The sequence below is a fragment of the Centruroides vittatus genome, unplaced genomic scaffold, assembly GCF_030686945.1.
Source record: "Centruroides vittatus isolate TY-2023 unplaced genomic scaffold, ASM3068694v2 contig_628, whole genome shotgun sequence".
In the NCBI taxonomy this organism is placed as follows: domain Eukaryota; kingdom Metazoa; phylum Arthropoda; class Arachnida; order Scorpiones; family Buthidae; genus Centruroides; species Centruroides vittatus.
This window is the reverse complement of record NW_027122385.1, coordinates 9,011-30,843: the sequence shown is the minus strand read 5'-3', so window position 1 is coordinate 30,843 and position 21,833 is coordinate 9,011. Positions and strand designations below refer to the sequence as shown.

Here is a 21,833-nt window from a genome sequence, read left to right as displayed (position 1 = left end):
TTTGAAGCAATTAAATTTCGTTTTACCACATTAAAAATTTAGAAGTAATTTGTAATAAAAATGTTATATCTATATTAACTGTAATGAAACAACCGTAATGGTCTCCTAATATAGTAAAAACCTGTAATTGTTTATGTGGCTTTTCATTGGCTGTTATGACATTTTATTGATTATTTGTATTATATAAATTGTAATATTTTGAACAAAATACAACCAAAGAATATATTCACAAGATAATAACTTAGACCATAATTATATTACTATATAATTACTAATTGCTTTCGTTTTTAAATTTGAATTGAATATTATCAATATTCAAAATCATGAAAGTATTTTATGGTATTCTAGTAATATTTCTCTTTTGTTTGATGTGTAAGTTTGCTTCTATCTTCTCTCTCAGTTTATTTACTTATATTTTTAATTGTAAATTTTTACATTTTAGATAATTTGAGTCAATCAACAATTATAAATGAGAAATGTTGGGCATCGAGTCAGTGTTGGGCACCCTGTAAAAAAGCGGTAGGAAGTTTACAGTCAAAATGCATGAATGGAAAATGCAAATGTTACGGTTTATAAACTATTAATATATACTTCCATGAAAAATAATAACTCATTATGGCTTATATATCCAGCAATGTAATGTTACCTTTCTGATAATAATTATGTAATAAATTTAAATATAATTCTAACTTAACATTTATTTAAAATTATTTCATAATATTCAATAGTTTTTCTATTAGTATTTTGAAAATATTATGTAATATATATTGAACGATTGAAAATAATACCAGAAATTAAATATGTATATGTATGTTTAATTTAATATGTTTTTACGAAATATATAATAGTTTACAAACAAATAAATACTACTAACTTTAAGTAATCGAAAGTATTATATATGCTATATAATATAAGCATGGAAAAACTAAAATAAACTATGCAATTATAGTGGTATGGGTGAGGAAGAAAGGAGTTTTTAAATACTCTTCCAATTTTCCCGTGTTTGCCATTCGGGCAAAATAGTGTAGAAATTTGTGAAAAGAATAAAAAATGAGAAAGAGAAAGCAAAGAGTTTAATTGCGCGTTAAATCTGCGCTATTTTTCAAGTTCACGAAGTCTTGCAGCACTTCGCTCATTCACGCTCATTCTTTATTTCGCATTAAACACTGGGATCCGCATCAGTCTTTCTGATATGTCAGCGGTTTATAATCAGGATGCTATGTCACACTAAGCTGCCGGAACGACAATTCAGAGGTGCCGTGAAGTAAATTGATGAAAGAAAACCATAAGCCCTTATGCAATTTGCCAAGGAGAAGTACCATCCTGGAAAATTTTCTATGGGAAACTGACCCCTATCTTGATGCGAGGCGAGTAAAGGAAACCAGGAAAACTCCAAGTGCCCAGCTAGTTAATGAGATGCAAACCCACAACCACTGTTCGATGATTCACTCGGTCCCGATGTCCAGAAATATATTGCTGAGCTTTTACGTTTAACACTTCTTACGTGTATTATTATAAGCACTAAAAACGCAGCAACTTTACATTGATAAAGATGTAGGTGCGCCTCAAGGAAAAATTATCAAATGGGGAAGTTAATAGAAAAAAATTGAAAAACACTGCGGTATGCTGCCACATGGTGAGAAATTTTCTCAGTTCCGGAACTCTTATAGAGAAAAGTGCGAATATTGAGGAATTGGCTAATATTTGCAGATGTTATGAAATAAAGGAACACTTTGAAACTTGTTAATTTTTAGTATAAATATATTATACAGGTACGGTACAATACATTCATTACTCTTAAACCGGATATTGTGGAGAATGTCTACTGTGGACTCCGTCTCCGCTCATACTGGCAGAGACCAGACCCTAAACACCGGAGTTCGATCGGAAGTTCGATCCTCACTCGGATGAGCTGGCAGCGGGAGTTTTTTCCGGGTTTTCCTCCTTGCCAATGACGCCTGAATAGGACCAGCTTCCCCCCAAGTCCTCCCGGAAGGCATTCCTATCTCTCTTTCTCGCGGGGGCCATCTCCTATAAGGCCGACTTTGGTCGCGTCTGTGACCTCTCATCTGTCTTCTCGGATTGGCCGTCTTCTATAAGGCCAACTCTTCCCACTCTGTTTCTTCCGGCGTACAAGGCCTAGTTGCCATACACGCCACTGTCGAACGAACGAACGAATGTCTACTGGCAGCATTGTCCACAGTTCTCACTAGTACAGGTCTTGATGTCTGCTTAACATCATTGCTTCCTTTTGTTTCAATTATGTAAATTACTTTAAAAATGTTTGAGAGAGAATATCAAAATTCTTTAAAGTTACTTTTAAAATTTAAGGATCCTGCAAAAAGATTTTCTGTTTTACACGAATTTCCACTGAGGAGAAAGGTCTTGGAATGTATTGGTCGCGTATAACGGAACGTTACTGTAAATACAAATGAAATTGCTAAAGTCTTGACAAGATACAGAATTTCGTCGCGATTAAAAATTCTTCTCAAAAAATGTTATCTGTATTATTAAATTTTATTTCTTTTATTTGTTTGTTCTTTTATTCAACCCTATAATTTTTTTGAATTATATACTGTATTTAAAAATTTGTAAGGTTAAACAAATATTAGCATTTACATTACGTCACTATAAAACACATTAAATAAACTTAGTGACGATAATTTTACAGTTTGATTTTTATTCAATTATTATTTTATTTTATTTATTAATTTTTGAGAAATTTCCAAGAACTTTTTCAGTTACATCATTGACTTTTATAGTTACAAGAGAGGAATATGTTACTCTACTTTGAGAGAATTTTCAATTTTTTTTTTTTTTGTTTTACTTTCCCGGCTGTTATGTATACATAACAATGGACAGTATTGCACTTGTGTCAAATTTGACCCTCCATGTTGTTTGTAGATCTCCATGTTTTGGGATCCCTGAACCCAAAAAGTAAAAAGAAAGCAAAAAATTCAATGTATGTGTGTTGGCGTCTATTTCGTTCAATATCTCAGAATGGGGTAAAGAGACACGAAATTTGGCACAGTATTTGTGTTTAAGGGTCATTGATGCTATTAATTTTTGATGATTACAGAGAACTGGGATGATTAAGAGGGTTTTTTCAACTCTTCTCGTCCTGTGGGCACTAAAATGGCCTCTTTTTGCAAGCCGATTATGGATTCGGCCAGACTCACAACGCGGCGGTCGGGTGGTGAGGAACGGAAGCCGACATATCCGGACAGATCATCCCCCGAAAAATTCCTGGAGCTATTTCGACCCGTTCAGATGCGATCTCGGATCCCTCGGAGCGGTAGGCTGCCACCTTGACCGCTCGGCTATCCGGCGTTGATTAAGAGGGTTGGGAGATAGTGGAGAGCACGTGTCATATCTCGAGAGGGACTAGACTTAATAAAGATTTTATTGATTATTAACGTTTACAGTCTTTTATAAAACGCATCTGCACTGAAAATTAAGCTTTTCGCCATTTTATAATAATTAATAATATTAAAACTATTTTATAATAAAATCTCATAACAGATGACGCCACACACAATTTAGTTAAGGTTATTTTTATAATAAAATCTCATAGCAGCCAGGAAAGTTACGCAACTCGTTGCTGGTTTTTTCCGTTTGATATTAAATACAAGAAGCACATTCTTGAGGCAAGGTCTATTCCACAATAGGAGATGGCCAAGTAGTTATTAGGGATAACTAGACTGAGACAGGGTTTTGACTCACTAGAAAGCTAAATGGTTCAAAAAAATTCCCGAAATAATAAAACTAAAACGAAATTCTTGAAGCCATGCCAGAAGAACTAAAATTCAATCGCCTCTTACATGTTAGTTACACAATGTAGTAAGAAGCTGAATTCTTATTTGCATGTTTGTATCTTCCTATTTTGCGAGCACCAAGACTGCGTTTAAAAATACTCCAGATATGCAAGAGAGAGAAAAAAGCAGGAGGAAAGGGAAAACCAAGCGAACAAAAGTCACGTGCCTACAGGCGTACTCACCTTGTTTTCCCTTGTTCATGCAAAAGCGGGAAGGAAAAGTCCGATGAATTTTACAACGAAATAAAGTTAAAGAAAATTAAACGAAACTACTCTAGTAACACTTACTTCCTTTAATTATAAGCTCCCTGTGTCTTTTGCTGCTTCTCGGGCCATTTTCTTTACTTTCAACAGAATTCTGGCGGCTCCGTCATTGCCATTTGATTGTCATTGTTGCAAATATCTAAAGTTTAATTAATTTATATAAAATTTTTGTAAAGTTTAATGAAGATAACAAGAAATGAAAAATCACATTATCCTTTATCAATTAGTGTATAAGTTTAAGTAAGATTTGACATTTATAATCCAAGTTTAAGTTCTAGCTATAATACTATTGGCTCCTTGTAACATTTAAATAAAAGATGGCGCATGTTCTAAAAATTGCTAAGAGGTTAAGCAATTATACTCGGTAATAAATCTTAATTATCTAGTTTAATCTGTTTTGCTTTTATTTTTTACCTTATTATTAAAATTTCCTGTATTGATGTGTCTGTATTTAGCATAATAGGGTATAGAACCCTTATTATGCTAAATTGATATTACAAAATTTGTTAAGTCTATATCTAATTTATTTCCTTATTGTGATAAGCATAGAAAGGGAGATGGATAAACACAGTCTTACTATACTTAGGGAAGCAAATTAACATAGTATTTCATTGCTTACGTAGGAAAAAGGTAAAAACATAATAAAAATTATGCTGACTTTGTGTAAATTGTAAGTATTAAATGCGTACTTATATTTAAATATAATTTTATTATATTTCAATTACTTAAATGATAAATAACGTTTCCTATTTATCCTTGTAATTATCATTATTTTCTCGGCTGTTATATATAACACAGGGAAAGAGTATAGCAGTCGGTCAAAACGTGACCCCCCCAGATTTTTACATTTTTGGACTCGGGACCTATAAATTATAAACGTTGAGAAATGCAAAAAATTCGGTGGTTTTTCCGTATGTATGACACCGATGTTAATGTGTGTGGGAGGCACGATTTTCTTCGCCCTATTTTGAAGCTTAATAACTCTTGTGCTTTTTGTCGAAAATTTCTGAAATTTTTCAGGTAGTATTGTGTTAAGGAGGGATTGATGCTATTAAATTTTGGTGGTTAAAGGTTGAGGGGGTAAGAAGATAACGGGGGTCATGTGATGATTTATTCGTTATTAGCATTTACAATTTTTTTATAAAACCCCTTCCTACCCTCAAAATTAAGCTTTTTGCCATTTTCTAATAGTTAAAAATATAAAAATATTTTAAAAAAATATGATAACACATTGCGCCACAGAAAAGTTAAGCGATTCTTTGCTGGATTTTATTATTATTATTATTATTCCATTTTAAAAATATATATGGTATGTGACAAATGTGAAAATAAAAGAAAAATATTTTGTAAGTAAACAGTTTTTATTTTCTTAAATCAATTTTTATGACTGCAATGTATTTTACATTTTAATTCCGAAATAATTTACAACAAGTAATATAAAAAAAAAAAAAAATTTAAAGTCAATTCCTACTTAGGTCAACAAAGAAAAATTTTATTTTAGTTCACACTCTCTAAATATAAGTTCACACTCTGCTAAATATCTTATATAAGAGAAATTTTTTCTCCCATATAAAACTAAAATTAATTAATTAAATTTAATTAATGAATTAATATTTGAAAAAACTGTATTAACATCAAGTGTCATCCACTACAAGTTTAAAAAAATGTATTTGAACTTGAGTGGATAAATAAAAAGTATTTTATTAACGATTGAAAATTTGAACAAGATATATAAATATATATATAGGGAGAGTGTGAACTAATAGTAGGAATTTAAAAAGAAGAAATAACTCTAAAAATCGACAGTTCAGAAGTTCGAATTCTTCGATTTTGATAATGATCATAAAGAAATTTTAATTTAAATTTACAAAGTATTAGTATTATAGTAATACTCAAATCATCATTTGAGTATTGCTATTATATTTTTTAATATATCCAGATAAAAACTGAGTTATTATCGAATATATAACTTATTTTACGTTTCAATAATTTAAGATTTTACGCATACTCCTAATTGATTATGTTAAATATAGTTTTTACTTTTTTATTTTATAATACGATTTCTGATTATTTTATTTTCTTAGAAAACGATGACAGCTTTCTGTGAACATATTCAGTATCGCAAGTATTTGATGATCGTTGCTTTTTTCTCATTTTTAGTGGTCATTGCTCTTACTGTCCACAAGGTAACCTGAGAATACCAAGAAGGTTTTTCTCCTTACCTTTTTTTTCCCGTCGTCGGTTCGGCCAAGCCAGTAATGGAGGCAACCGAGTGGTAAGGGACAGATATATGGAGAACAGATCGCCCACGAAAAATTTCTATATAGTTGCTCCACTGAATTCGATCTCGAGTCCCCCAGAGTGGTAGGTTAGTGCCCTAACCCCGTCGACATTTACTGTATCGACTATCCGAATACAAAAATTTCGGATAGTCGATACAGTAAATGTAATGATAACGAGAAATCCTTACGATTATTTGATAGTTTCTAAGATAATCTTAATCATACAAAGAATTTTCTATAATTCGTTTGTGGTTAAATGGTAAGAAATTATCTTAGACCTATCAAAATAATAGACTACACAACTACACCTTAAGTTGCTGAGAAAAAATTTATTTAAACGTAACTAACGTTTTCGACCTATTCGATAGGCCATCCTCCTTATATATTCTATTTTGAGAACACCGTTATTTTTTCGCAATTAACCTGAGGATGGCCTATCGAAGAGGTCGAAAACGTTAGTTACGTTTAAATAAATTTTTTCTCAGCAACTTAAGGTGTAGTTGTGTAGAAATTTTCTTGTTTTTAATACAGATAAAAAATTATTTGTTTTATTAATTAATATTTATATTTAACTGAAATTTAAATCTAGTTATAAAAATATCACTACATTCGAGTATTGAACTTCTTGAAATTAATATCATAAGTATAGTATAATAAAATATTTTTTGTAATTAATAATACTTTAGGCATATTTAAAAATTATTATATGCAATTTTGAGAATGTATTTTTATAAATAATAATAAAGTACATTATTATTTTTGATCATACGTAGATTTACTGTAGGCCTTCATGCTAACAATAATCAATAAAAATTAATTACTGTACGGGATTATTCAAATTAATAAAACATTCTGATTAGTAGAGTTAAATGTAAAAGAAAACAGATATATATTCTTAAAATAATATTCCAAATTTTCTACATAACATTTATTTATCTTAATATGTGTAGTACAAATACAAATTTTACAAATTAGGCATAATTTAAGAATTAATTTGCTGTTTCTTTTTATTTTAGACTGAAATATTTAGCTCCATAAAGAACAAAACCGATTCGAATGAAGCAAAGTTTGGATTAACAAGTCATTTTGTTTAATATTTTTATCAGCAGATGGTGCTATAGGTCTTAATGTAAGAAATATGCTATTGCATAACTTCCTGAAAGGAGGATAACAGATAATTTGAGAGCTTTAGTAGACTTACTTTCAAAATGTAATCTGCGATTAAGCTTCGTGCAGTAACTTTTTAATTTAATTAATGAAACTAAAAATCTTCAGTAAGAATGTTATTAATTAAAATATCAAATAAAATTGTTTAAATAAAGTCGATATATCAGACAAATCGTGAAAACTGTATTTTGGAATGATCAACAATGAGTACGATACTAAAGGAAGTTAAAGTAAGTAGCTCTATTGAATTACTATTAATGTTATAGCAATTTAAAACTAACCATTTCAAATATTTATTTAACAATTAATAATATCCGATCCAGTACATAACTAACATTAGATAATTAACGTTATAAAAAGTTTTCAATGGACATTCATTTTCACACATAAGATCCTAACAATTTTTTTATTATTCGCAGATATTCTTTATTCCTACTTAGAGGCAGGTGATCAATTTTCTTTCATTTATGTTATATCTTACTTGTCATTGTAGGAACTTTGCAATATTTAAATAAAAGATATATTTTCTATTACAACGATACATTTTAAATTGTTATATAAAAAGAGTTAAGCATAACAATAACCTAATAATATGACTTTTAATGCCCTATATAATTCATTAAGTTTTAATTAGTTCAACTTAAAAAAATTAAATTAATACTTAAAAAACAGATAAAATTTGTAGAAAGAAATAAAAAGTATCAGGAATGGGAGAACAATACATTTATATTAAATGTATATGTTGTCTCCCCTATTCATGTCTTCTCTACTGTAATCATTTCACTTATCTAAAATAAAATCAGCTGTCACGGATTGATGAAAATTTTGTAAAAATTGTTTTTTAATAAATATTATTCCAATAATTATCTTTTCATAATTTTAAATTACTATCAAGATTTATATTAAAACAAGAATGATATAATATTAAATATAGATGTAAATTAAATACCTACACTGTTTTTAATAACTACTAAATACTGACAATACATAATTAAATCAACCGTGTAGTCTGATTAATATAAATAGTTTAATTTATTCCTAGCTTTTTAACCAATAGTTTAATTCAATTACAAAGTGACGTTGAAAGATAATTTTTAAGTCACTTTTATCTAACTTGTATTACATCATACCATGGAGTACATGTGATTAGTCTGTCGTCTCGTAAAACGAAAGTATTTATGTAACTGCGAGTGACATCATATAATTGAATAAACTAAACACGTGAATTTAACAACAACCATTAAGAGGTAAGTTTATGTACATAATTTTATTAAATTAATGCTAAATGTCATGCATTTTTTAACGAAATAAATTCATATAGAATCAATTCTTAGATCAGTGTTTAGGAAACTTTTAACCACGTGGTAAAATTTTAAAACTGACGAGAAATTAAATTATAAGATTAATTTTTACGGATTAAATTAAATTTCGATATTTTATAGGAATTTTTTAATATAAATACATATTTAAAATAATATATTTTATATATTCTAGTTATATTCTACACATACATTTATAGCTACTTTTATCAACAAATAAAAACTGTTAAATATTATCAATTGACCGATATCTGAACAATTTGAAAGTATAAAATGAATATTTTTATTTTTTCCAGTTCAAAGTTGATTATTTTTATCGATTCCAAGTGAATAATATAATTTGCTAATGTTACTTCATTATTGTTTCCAGATTAATTAAGGTAGATCTGGTTATATTTATAGGATTTTTAAACTTAAATGTAGTTAAATGAGAGTTAAATCAAGACAGTTACATTTAACTGTTTTGTTAGTTTGAATAATTTATTCATTAATTTATTTCATGATAATATATAATTTTTATATATATAATAAAAATATCATGAAATAAGCTAATAATGATACACATCATTACATTTTTTGAAATATAAACTTTTAAAAAATTCATAATACTAGTATCTGTAAAATTATTGATATAATATGTATCCAACAATCAAAACATCAAAATTTATTAAATTAACATCAATGTTATTAAATTAGATACATAAAAACATTTAAAAAGTTTTAATGTTTTTATGTATTTAAATGTACTGTACATGGTAATTTTATTTAGACCTATATATAATACATAAATAATTAGCAGATGAGCCTCACTAATACGACTTTTATCATTGCTCCCTTTAGAGTCGTATAACTGAGAGGTTACTGTATTAAGAACTTTATTCAATTTCTGTAATTTTACAATAACTGTATATTGTTATGAAATTAATAATATATGAATTATAAAAATATATTTGTAATAATTTACATAAATTGTCTTATTTATGCTTAAACGTCGTTATTTCAAAATAAAATATTTTTAATAGAAGAAAGAAAGTTTATGAAGAAAGAAAAATGAGCGGAGATTTATACGAACAGATTTCTACTCCTCCAGAAGAGAGTGAGGTACAAATATTAAAACCATTTATTTTGAATATTTATTCTTTATATTGAAAGTAAAAATTAATAAGAACATTTATAATTCCTTATTTTTTTTTTTTTTTACATACTGGTAATATAATTGACATATGCGATAAAATACGATAAAATATTTCAAATATATTTCTGAAATGTTATAGTTTATTTTTGACCATATAATTTTTAAATTTTATTGTTAATTATTATTTTTTTATTAGAATATATTCTGCAAGGAATCTTAATTGCTCAACTTTCATGTTATAAAATTGTTACATGAAAATAGCTAATTGATAAGTTCTTTTGTATAATATGATTTCTTCTTGTTACCAAGAAACTCGTAACGCTTGTAAAATTATGCCTTGCTGTCATTTTTGTTGCATTCATTGCAGGCCTTATTCTAAGGCATTTTTACCTAATGGAGTTAGATAAATGAGTCTAGACCAGATATGGAAAGCTTAGAAACAGGAGGCCCCGATTAACTGTATACGAACTTTCGATGCAAACCGGAAATCACATTATTTCAATTCAAAAATTTTCCTCTGAAAGGAGTTAGATAGATAACCGGCACGATTCTATTGTAACAGGGAAAGTATGATTTTCAGGGACAAGACACTACTAATTTGAGGTAGAGAGCATATACAGGGTGTCCATAAAGTCCGTGTGCAAATTAAAAAATATGTAACTTTATTAGTATTTGTTATAGAGAAATTATGTAAAATGTATTGGAAATAAGAAAACCTGTATTTTTTATTGTTTTATTGTATTTATTTAATATCCACATGTCCACCATCATTAGTAATACAAAGGGTAATACGATTTTATAGTTCCTTAAGAAAATTTGCCAATTGATTTACAGTAATGCCTGAAAACACATTGATTATTTTAGCTTTGTCTTCTAACAATCGGGGTTTGGTTGCATACAACGCGGTTTTTCACATGTTCCCATAAAAATCTAATGGAGTCAAGTCAAGCAAACTTGGAGGCCAAGAAATTGGTCCACCTCTTCCAATCCTAATTTTACTTAAAACTAGATACAATACGCTTTCTAACTATTTTCACTGATTTTTTCTATCACAGATACAAATAAAGTTATAATTTTTTAAAATTGCATACGGACTTTATGGACACCCTGCATTTTAAATTAAATACATTAAAAACATGATTAAAAATTGGAGCCCGGCATTACAACGATGTCACAATAAATCAATTCTCCTTGTGAATTATATTGATAATTTAAATGATGATATTGATGCATAAAAAATACATCACAAATGATAAATCCTACAAACATTCCTCCATACCTTTTTTTTTGTGGACTGAATAAAATATATAGTAAAACCTGTGTAAACTAAAATCTCACGGCACCGAATATTTTTCCAGTTTCGTAAATTTCCGTTTTGAAAAGGTTTCGAATTACGAATAACTTTTTTTCGTTTAGTTGGGTCCGTTTTGGATAGATTTTACAGTACACATTGAAACTTAGGTAACTATTTTAACTTTAAATTAACCAGAAGGAAGAAATACTTGTACAATCCAGAATCGGACAAATTAATTACTATACAAATATGGGTTTCCCACTGCACAATTCGAAATTCTCCATTACACTTCTTGTGTCCAGTTGCATATGCGCTGGACACAAAATGTGTAATGAATATGCCCTAATTCATTGTATTAATACTTTTAAACGTAGCAAATAGTTCGTTTTCTTCTTAATATGTGTATACGTTCGGATGGATAACTTACTCAGGATCTTTATTGGTATTGAAAGTGCAATTTCTCTTAATACATCAGGAAGAATTAAAATTGTAGTAGTAATAATTACAGATATCCCTCTCTTAACGCAAGATTTGATTAATTGCGGCAATTCCATTATACACGCGGCAAAAGTTTTAATTAAAGCGGCTTTAACAGCCGTCTTTACTAAACATAGGTATGTTTTTTCGGTAAATAAAGTATTGGTGAATTTGCTATTTTCATGCCAAAGGTGATTTCTGATATAGATTAATTTTTTTTTTTTTTTAATTAGGAAAATCATCATTTCCCCTTACGGGGATCAGAATACCCCTCTGTTCCGCATTAGCACTGCAGAGGGCTTCCCATCCTTTATTAGCATTAATCTTTATGCCATACAACAAATAAGACAAGTAAACAAAACAAAGGTATATACAATGTTTACATTGGTGCGTTTCCAGTTGAACAAACACCGAGAGGTGGCCTCACACCACCAGAGCCACATGGGAGGCCTATCCCAGTGACTTAGGTCCATTTAAAAATGGCGTTAATAAGCCTTGAGAATTCCGGGTAAGTAGATTTAGTCCGAGTAACGTTGTAGAGGTCAAAGGTATGACTTGGCTTTTCATGATAAAAGACACATTCCAGCTCCTGCCGCAGAGCGGCGAATTTGTGGCAATTAAAGATAAGGTGTAGAACGGTTTGCTGATCTTCCCCGCAATCGCACTCGTCAGTAGGGCTCCTATTAATCCTATGAAGGTAGGAGTTACAGATAGCGTGCCCAGAGAGCACTTGAGTAAGGGTGAAGCCTGTGGGCATCCACCATAGGTCTTCCAGCCTTTCCTTGATGTTCGGCAGGATGTTATGAGTATGCCTGCCTTTGGTGGACTCTGTCCACCTAAGCTGCCACCTATTCCTCATTCCCTCTGCTATTTGCCTTTTTATATAAGTGGCTGGTAACACTGTGTAGTCTGTGTTATTCTTGTTAATTGCTGCCTTAGCAAGCTCATCCGCCCTTTCGTTGCCTATCAGGCCAACGTGGGCTCTGACCCACCTGAATTTGATGGTTCCACGTCCTCCACAGCTTTTAATAATATTCTTGATTTCCATCGCAAGATGGTTGCTGTCTTTAAATTGCTTTAATGCATCTATAGCACTCCTGCTATCTGAACACATGGTTACATCCTCGTCACTCATCTTATCGCTATAATACTTGACTGCCATTTTAAGAGCCAACAGCTCGGCCTGAAATACACTGCATCTTCCGTCAAGCTTATATTGTCGGTTGGTCAGCTCTTTCCCGTGTTTGAACACCACGAAGGCTGCCCCGACTCCTTCATCCGTCTTGGATCCATCTGTATACACTTCTATATTCTCGAAATATTCTGATATAGATATTGTAAAGGTCGCTTTTAGCGTCCTAAGTCGAAAAGCCACGCGACAGAGATAATTGGACCCACCTGGCGTTGGGGCCATAAACGGCCGGAAAGATCAAAGGAGTAGCGGTTTCGTTTAGGGGTCAATGTGTGTGCTACGTGTCGGCCGGCTTGGGAAAAAAAATGTAAACAAAGGACGGACGCGAATGTAAGCTACGTTGGCGGGAAATAGGGCGGACGTCTTTGGAAGCTCTCAAAAAAAGGGAAGGAACTGATTGGTCGCAGGTGGTCGCAGCAGGTTCCCTTAAATTGGAAGGGTGGCGGAGAAACGAGGAGAAAGGGCGAGAGACCGGATACGTGGTGGTCTCTGACACTAGGTAAGCCTTCGAGGTGTATAGAGAGAGCGTTCTCCTCTTGGAAAGTCCTCCGGAAAAAGGTTAGTGCAGAGACGGACGGCCACGCGGTTGAGCCATCTCCGGAAAAGCGACTTGAGTTCCCCGGAGACTAACAGTCCCCAACAGACAAGCCGACTAGCGATACCACATCTTTGTTACATAGCGTATGTAATGTTGTTGAACATTGTACATCTTGTAAATATTTGTTGTGTAAATAAACTGTATATATTTACTTGTTGAGTGTGGAGGTGTAGCTTTCCTCGAACCATCTTACGGACATTCTCGAGTCGCAAAACCTAACTCGAGACGATTCATCGTAAAGATCGTGACGGATATTAAGGATCTTCACTGATATGTAGTTTGTTTACGATAGTTATAAAATTTTACACATTACTGCTATTGTGAGATTGTGTTATTTGTTTAGAATCTTATTTTAAAACTTCACATTTTGTTTGTGTAAAATGAAGTCGAAATGTATGAAGGTAAAATGCATATCAGGCATATTGTATAATTTTTAAGTTTCGTAAAAAATATAAAGCTATACAAACAGTAAAAACAATACTCGTAGTGTGTATGGGGAAGATGCTCCTAAAAGTCAGACTTGTCAAATGTGGTTTTGAACGTTTCGTTCGGGAAATTTTGAACTAAAGAATTCAAAATGTTCGTTGACGAAGAGAAATTTCAAGAAGAAATTGTTAAAAATCTACGAATAACAAGTCGTGAACTTCCAACAAATCTTAGTGTATCACCGACATGATGATTGTTTCGTATGCATTAGGTGAAAAAATAACTGGATCGAGTATAATTTTGTCTGACGAAGATAGATAGATAGTTCTAAGGTTTTATTTTATTTTTAAATTAATTACTCATTTTTATCGTAGGATACTTTTTTTTACGGATGAAAAAATTAAAATTAAAATATTTCATAGTATACTGGCACAATGAAGTGATTTTCATTCAACACTTGGCTAGTTCATTCTACACTAGCCAAGAATGAAAGTCACTTCATTGTGCCAGTATACTATAATATAAATTACAAAAGGATTCCGATAGCATCAATTAAAATATTTGTTATTAATCGAAAATTTGTTCTAGCGGCTGATGATTATTCGGTCGAGTACCGAGATACAATACAGTACCACCACTATTTGATTAGCGCGATTTTGATATGTGCGGTAGCATTGAGGAATCAATTGCATTAAATTAATCAAGGGATATCTGTATTATCACTATTGCGATTTTCTAAATTTGTTTAGCAAACCTTATGTAATGAGATCAAATTCCTTTGACGTAACGATAATCAAGACAGCGGTTCATGGTAGATTTATTAATTATCAAAGCACATGCTATTGGTACAAGAAAAATGAACCCTTACGAGATAGGGCAACAACGGCTCGATACAGATACAATATATCCTCGTTCAATTTTTCTTGTGTAAGAGTTGGAAATTTCTGACCTATAGAGCTTCCTTTTTTATTTTGACTCTTGACAAATTATTTCTTCATCTGAAGCTCAAAACGAAGAAGGAAACTGAATTACTTTAGAAGGGACGACTGAACGTTTATATAATATTTATTAAACTATGTAAAAGATCAATTTTTTCGAAATGGCCAGCTTTCTGGGTCCAATGACAAGATTATGGTCTGTTGTCGCAATTTCAGATAAAGAATGGAAATTTGTTATATCCGGATTGCTGACCCAACAATATAGATAAAACTGTAAAATGATGCTTGATCTTGAATAGAAGTACTTCGAATTTTTCATAAAAATTTTAAAGCGTATTTAATAAGTTTCATCACGAAACTGACTGTCTTCATTTTTAGAACTAAATAATTACTTGAAAATTCCCTATAATAATTTAGCACTTTTCTAATGGACACAATTAAATAGGAGTAATTTGCGAAAATGCATACGTTTAAAAAACAAAAAAGGTACATAATACGAAATTTCTGGCATAGACTTTAATTTTGCATGTTAAAATTACTCTTAAAACTTCTATCTATTTGTTGCTGTGAATATCACAAATTAGTTTTGTGTATTAAATGTTTATGCATATTAAAGATAAAAGTTACAATAGAAATTTATATATCTTATTGTATAATGTAAATGTAATATCTATTCTTTAAAAATATTGATGAGATTAAAGCATCTATGATGGAGATGATGGAGAAGATCTAATCTTCTCCATCATCAACTTATTTCAAGTTTGGATAACACCGATATTTCACAGCCCATTCATTGATCTGAAAGAAACTTGGTCCATTCATTGATTCTGTTGTTTTAAATACTTTCGAGTATATATTATACTATTCGGGAATGAGAATTTGTCTTCGACTGGTTGATGAGTAACTTTTACAAAATATGTCGTCAGAACAAATAAAAAAAAACTTTGACATCATTTAACACACGCACATTTAACAAAAAGTAAAAGTAATAAACATATATACAACAGAATGTTATCAGATAAACAATAGATTAAAAATATAAATTATTTTAACATTCTTAATAAGATTGTATTCTCTTTTTCCATTACATAGTATGTTATAATAATAAGCGTTTAACTGAAGAATTTTTAAATTAATATTTATAACAAAACAATTTAATAAAGAATTGTTTTTTTAAATTTATCTAACCAAGCAAATTCTTATAATGATTTTCAAAATTAAAAGTAAAGTGTTAAATGTACTTAATTTTATATAATTACACTATGAAAACTTTAAAACGAATTACAATTATTTTAATAACTCAATTGCATTTAACTATAAGTGTAAACTGCCTTCTATAAAAACCTATATTCGGTAGTCAACTTTCCTCTATTCTTCTCCTGTGTTCAAGTGTCTAGATAAACGAAACAACTGACAAGCTTTTCCATCAAAATTTTTATTGATTATTCGGCAAATGCATTTCGGATGCTGTAAATTCTATTACAAAATAAAACTGCAAGATATAAAGCAATAATACTGAAAAAGAAAATTTATAACCTGGACACTTGAACACCGGAGAAGAATAGAAGAAAGATTACTACCGAATATAAGTTTTATAGAAGGCAGTTTACTGTTATAGTTATATGCAATAAATTTGAACCTGGTTCTCTATGTAATTAGCATCATTAAATCAATTATTATATAAATTATTTTTCTTTAAAAAATCTGAAGCTGATCTTTTGGAAATTTAACAGAATTGCTGAAATATTTTTGTAGGATAATAGAAGGTTGGAGCTAATGGATTCAGAGGCACTGAATCAACGTAACACAACCGAACAGAACGGTAATCATTTATTACACATTAATTTTAAATATATTAATATAATAGAATAAAACATTTCTAATATAAAACATTCAATAATATACTAATATTACTAATATTACTTTTCCACTGTTCCACAATAGAGAAAAACAGTATGGCGATGAATCAAAAAATGACCCACAAAGATTTTTATATGTTTGGACTAGAGAAACTTGAAACGTCGAGAAATTTTTAAAAACGTTGAGGTTTTCTGTATGTATGAAAGTTAGCGAGTGTAGCATGATTTTTATCGCCCAAGTTTGAAATTTAATAAATCCTGTGCTTTTTCTTGAAATTTCCCAAATTTTGCAGGGAGATTTTTGTATTAGGGAGAATTTTTTCAGAAATCTTCAGCGAAATCGAAGTATTGGTTCGGGAGATATTAAGGGGGTGAAATCATATCTGAAAAAGCTTCCAAATTATGAAATTTTTCTTTTATTCGTAGAAATTTTTAATTTGCCAAAAATAAATGTATTTTTTTCGAAATTTTATTCAAAAATTACCCATTTCCCAATATTAAGGTTTTCTGGTGTTTTTTATAACTTTTGATAGAATAACCAATTGTGTTCTAACTTTTTCAATATATAAATATTAATAATATAATTTTAAGAAATTGATATTTTCCTAATCCCAACTGTAGGTCTGGGATACAAATATTTTAAAAAAATAACTATTTTCTTTATAAAATTCTTTTGGATAAATATTTTTTGTTATTATTTATAATGTTCATCATAATTCGATCGAAAGATCTTTACACAGGATGATTCAGAAAGGTGGAGCAGATTTTGGATGTTTATTTCAAACAAACTGTACGGAATGGAAACACATTTTGCACACCACTGGATAGAAGAAAGTTCAAAGTTTTAAAGGCATGTTTAGAAGTTTCATTCAATGCCACAGACACGCTGATTCTTATTTATAGGAAAATGGCGACACCACGGGAGAAGTCATTTAGTGTGCTGCAGTTTATAAAGTTTGAATCTATTGTTGAAGCGCAATGCGAATTTTGCCGTAGGTTCAACAATCAGCCGCCTTGTCACAAGCAAGTTTACGGGTGGCATAAAAATTTCGTAGAAAATGTTTGCATGTAACTAAAAAGTTGCTTACACATGCAAACATTTATTTACGTGTTTTTAAGATGTATTCATATTTTTAATAATACATAATTTTGTATTATCCACTTAACAGTTTCTTAATATTACAAATAGGAAATAAACATATTGATGTAAACAATTTTTCATTCTAAGTTTAATATTTCTCTTATTAGAGCCTCCTAAAGTTAAAGTACAAAAGTTCGAAGGTGGTCAAATCGGTCCTAGATATGTTACTAATTACATCAATGTTCGACATAGAAAAGGTAAAGCATGTATTTTCAACATATTTTTGAAATTAAAATAACAGTAGCGAAATTTCAAACGCTTCATATATCTTTGAAAAATTACATTATATTTTTAGATAAATATAATTTTATTAAAATTCTGTTATTTCTGAAATCCAATATTTATAAACTCATATTTTATATATTTTCAGACCACAGTGTTTTTGTTTATGTTATAATTATATAATATGTATTGATATATTTTAAAAATTTATATATAAATAATTTGGATTAATATTTTAATGAACATAAGTAAATTTGTAATATAAACAAACATTAAAATATACCTATTTTTCTGCCTTATTCTTTCTTTAAATTTGGTTATATAATATAATTTTATTTTTAATTCAGCGGTTCCTTCTGGTCTTTATGATGAAGTTTATGACGATATTGATACGAATAGAAGTAAACAAAAGAGAAAACATAAGAATATCGATAATTCAATAATACCTTATGTACTTTCTACAAAATTAGTTTATGTTGCCGGAATATTAGCATTAACTATCATCTTTCTTTCCTGGTGTATTTATTTATATACTGTCCCTCCAGAAATTACAGGTAAAAAATTATATTCTTCATTTTAAATTACTTTTCATTTTCAAATTTCATTCTAAATTACTTTCAGATAAGGATTTTTTGAGAAATGTTCAAGCACTAAAAGAAAAATATCAAAATAGCCATTTTTATCAGCCGTTTAATCTATGGCACAACCCAAACTCTGATATTCCTCTTAAGAAATATATTTTTCAACTTAAAGTTATTGAAGATAAAATGTTAGAAAATTCGAAAAGAGATGAAAATATTTTGTTAGAAGATGCTTTGTATTTTGTGGAAAGTGTGCATAAAACAAAACATTCTATACTCATTACGGGTAATCCTTATTTTGGAAAATCTTCATTGATTAGGAAAATAGCGTATATGTGGTCTATTAATTGCTCTTATCATTATTTATCTCGCTATGATTTAGTGGTAGTTATATCATTACGAGATTTAAACTCTAGAACAATACCTGAAATGATTGTCGAAACGATATTTGGAAATAAAGACAAAAGACTAATTGATGGTTTCAGAAAATCTCATCTCAATTTTTTAATTTTATTAGATGATTATGAAGAAATGAAACAGAAAGGAGTTCTTTTGGATTTCATGAACTCATACTTAAATTCACCAAACATAACAATTTTACTCACCAGTACTATTAAAGCAGCTACGAATATTAAAGGTAGATTTGATTGGCATTTTTCTTTGGTTGGTTTGTCGAAAGAAAACCAGAAAAAGTATATAGATTCTACATTAACGGACGATTTGAAAAGGAAAGAGAAATTGAAAGCAGATTTGGATCATATTATGTTCCTTCCTCAATTAATGAAATGTCCATTAATGATGAATATATTTTGTTATCATTACTTATATTTGCACAGTGATATAGATATCACGATAACCACGTTATATATTCAAATGTTTAATACTTTAATTCAAAAATTTTGGACACAATATGGATATAGCTCAATTTTAAAGAGAGGCACATTTTTGAAAGGTGAAGTCATTTTGACTCGTTTAGGAGAATTAGCTTTTAGAAATTTAAATAATAGTAGAAATTTTATACCAATAGAAGATATAATGAAAGAATTTCAAAATGAAGAAGAATATGAAATCGTTTCTAAATTAAATATTATTCCTCTTACGATACAATCGGATGACATTGCAATGTCTCCTTTTCACCATTACTTACTGGAATTTTTGAGTGTTTTTCACATATTTTACTTAGAATACAAGAAAAGAGGGAATTCTGGTTTTATATACGGAAATACTGTTATTAAGAAATATCTAATTTTACGCCAACGAAATAATTTCATATACGGAATGAAAACGTATTGGGACTTTGATAGATTAGAGAGAGATTTTATGATGATAAGCGAAATAAAAAAAGTAATACAATTTCCTGGAGAAATGGAAATATTTCATTTATGTAGAAAGAAGATTACAGAAGAACGTTTCAAAGCTTTCTGTTTATTAAGAAATAATTATAGTTTCAATATCATTTGGGATTCTATAGCAACTCTAAAAGATATTTTGAGATATGGCAAGCCTACACTTCTAACAATAATTGTTCCACCAAATATAAAGAAGTGGCATTATATAGAAAACGATATGTTAAAAATAATTAATTCAAGTGAGTCTATTACGCATGTGTTTTTTCGATCGTCCGTATGTCCCTATTACATCGATGAATATAAGAATTTATTCTTAGACTTAAGAAGTTTATTCGAAGCTTCAATTTCAGCTGTTAATACTTCAGCAGAATTAGTTATTGACATGTTTGAGAGTTTTGATTCCTTTAACAAAATATCCAGAAACTTTCTTTCTGAAGGAATCTACAGAGAAGAAGAAATTCTCAGCTTAGTTTATTTCGGTTTAAGAGAAGATAACAAACCTCCTTTTAAAATAGACATGGGAAGATTAAGAATTCAATTTCCAGAAACTTTTGACTTGGAAATAGTACAACAAATGATATTATTTATTTCTGAAGATCAAATTGGAATATTTAATAAATATCCTTCGTGGAAAAATTTGTTGAATTCTTATTTCAACTGGGAAATAAGCCCTCCTAAGCATTACAAATTGCAACTGATTGGAGATGAAATCGTTTCTATTTTATAAATTTTCATTGTTTTAACGGTTCGTTCATATGCAAAAATGATTAAACTTTAATTCAAATATTTGTTTGTTAGAAAATAAATAATAAAATGTTCGTTATTCATAAACATTTAGTAAATTGTGATCGATAGGGTAAAAATAAAAGTGAAAAAACAAATATTTGTAAACAAATAAAGTTGTTAATATAATAACTTTATTATATTAACAAATAAATTTTGTTAATATAATAAAGAAAAAAATTAAATAATTTTATTCTTTAGTTGCTTTGCCTGTATAATCATACCAAATGTAACAAATTAAAATATTTTAATATTGATTTTTTATACAAATTATTGCAAATATACAGTTGAACTTCGTTTATACGTTTTTCAAAGGAACTGGGAAAATATTGTATATATGAGAAAAACGTATAAGTGAAAATAGTTTTGAATTGCTCGTAAGATCATAAAAGTATAGCGTGGTACAAATTACTGTATAACTGAATTTATACGTGTAATGGTTAACAAAGCCGTTTTAGTTTATTTTACGTATACAGAAAAGCATCAAGTTGAACTTCTACCTCAAAATACGACCCCCGGTTTATTTCTCAAAAGAAGTGTTCATGCAAAAGTAGTGTTGTGGAGTGAATACTACACAATATTGCTATTACGTGTGGAATCTTTATTACTCAGCTCTGATTTCTGATCTTCCAAAAGTGCGTGAGTTTCCATTCTTCCTACCCACGAAATTGTTGAAACTTCACTTTGTGGCGTCATCAATTCACTTCTAAATATATGAGTTCGATTCTCATTACTAACATGTAATAATAAAATTAACGAATTTTGTGCTTTGTTAGTCGTTTCCGACAATAATTGACGGTGCATGTTATTTCAAAACATCCACTTCTCCCAAGTTCCCTTACTATTAATTAATGGCAGCTCTATCTTAAGGATTTTTTATTAATCGACAGAACCAATGTTACTATAAATCTTCTAGCACTAAAAGAAGATTCTAAAATAAAATTGGTTTAAAAGAAATATAAAGTGTAAAGTAGGTTAACATTTTAAAAATA

At 29.6% G+C, this 21,833-nt stretch overlaps 1 protein-coding gene across 1 annotated transcript; it reads left to right on the top strand.

The window, feature by feature from the left end:
* Positions 1-7,742: 7,742 nt before the first annotated feature.
* LOC136979550 (uncharacterized) lies at positions 7,743-20,924 on the top strand. The gene is made up of 8 exons (XM_067275553.1): positions 7,743-7,757; positions 8,570-8,774; positions 9,143-9,226; positions 9,869-9,947; positions 16,662-16,728; positions 18,014-18,103; positions 18,476-18,682; positions 18,750-20,924. Exons 4-8 carry the CDS (start codon positions 9,897-9,899, stop codon positions 20,783-20,785), a joined length of 2,451 nt encoding a protein of 816 aa, XP_067131654.1. The 5' UTR covers positions 7,743-7,757; positions 8,570-8,774; positions 9,143-9,226; positions 9,869-9,896; the 3' UTR covers positions 20,786-20,924.
* Positions 20,925-21,833: the final 909 nt, after the last annotated feature.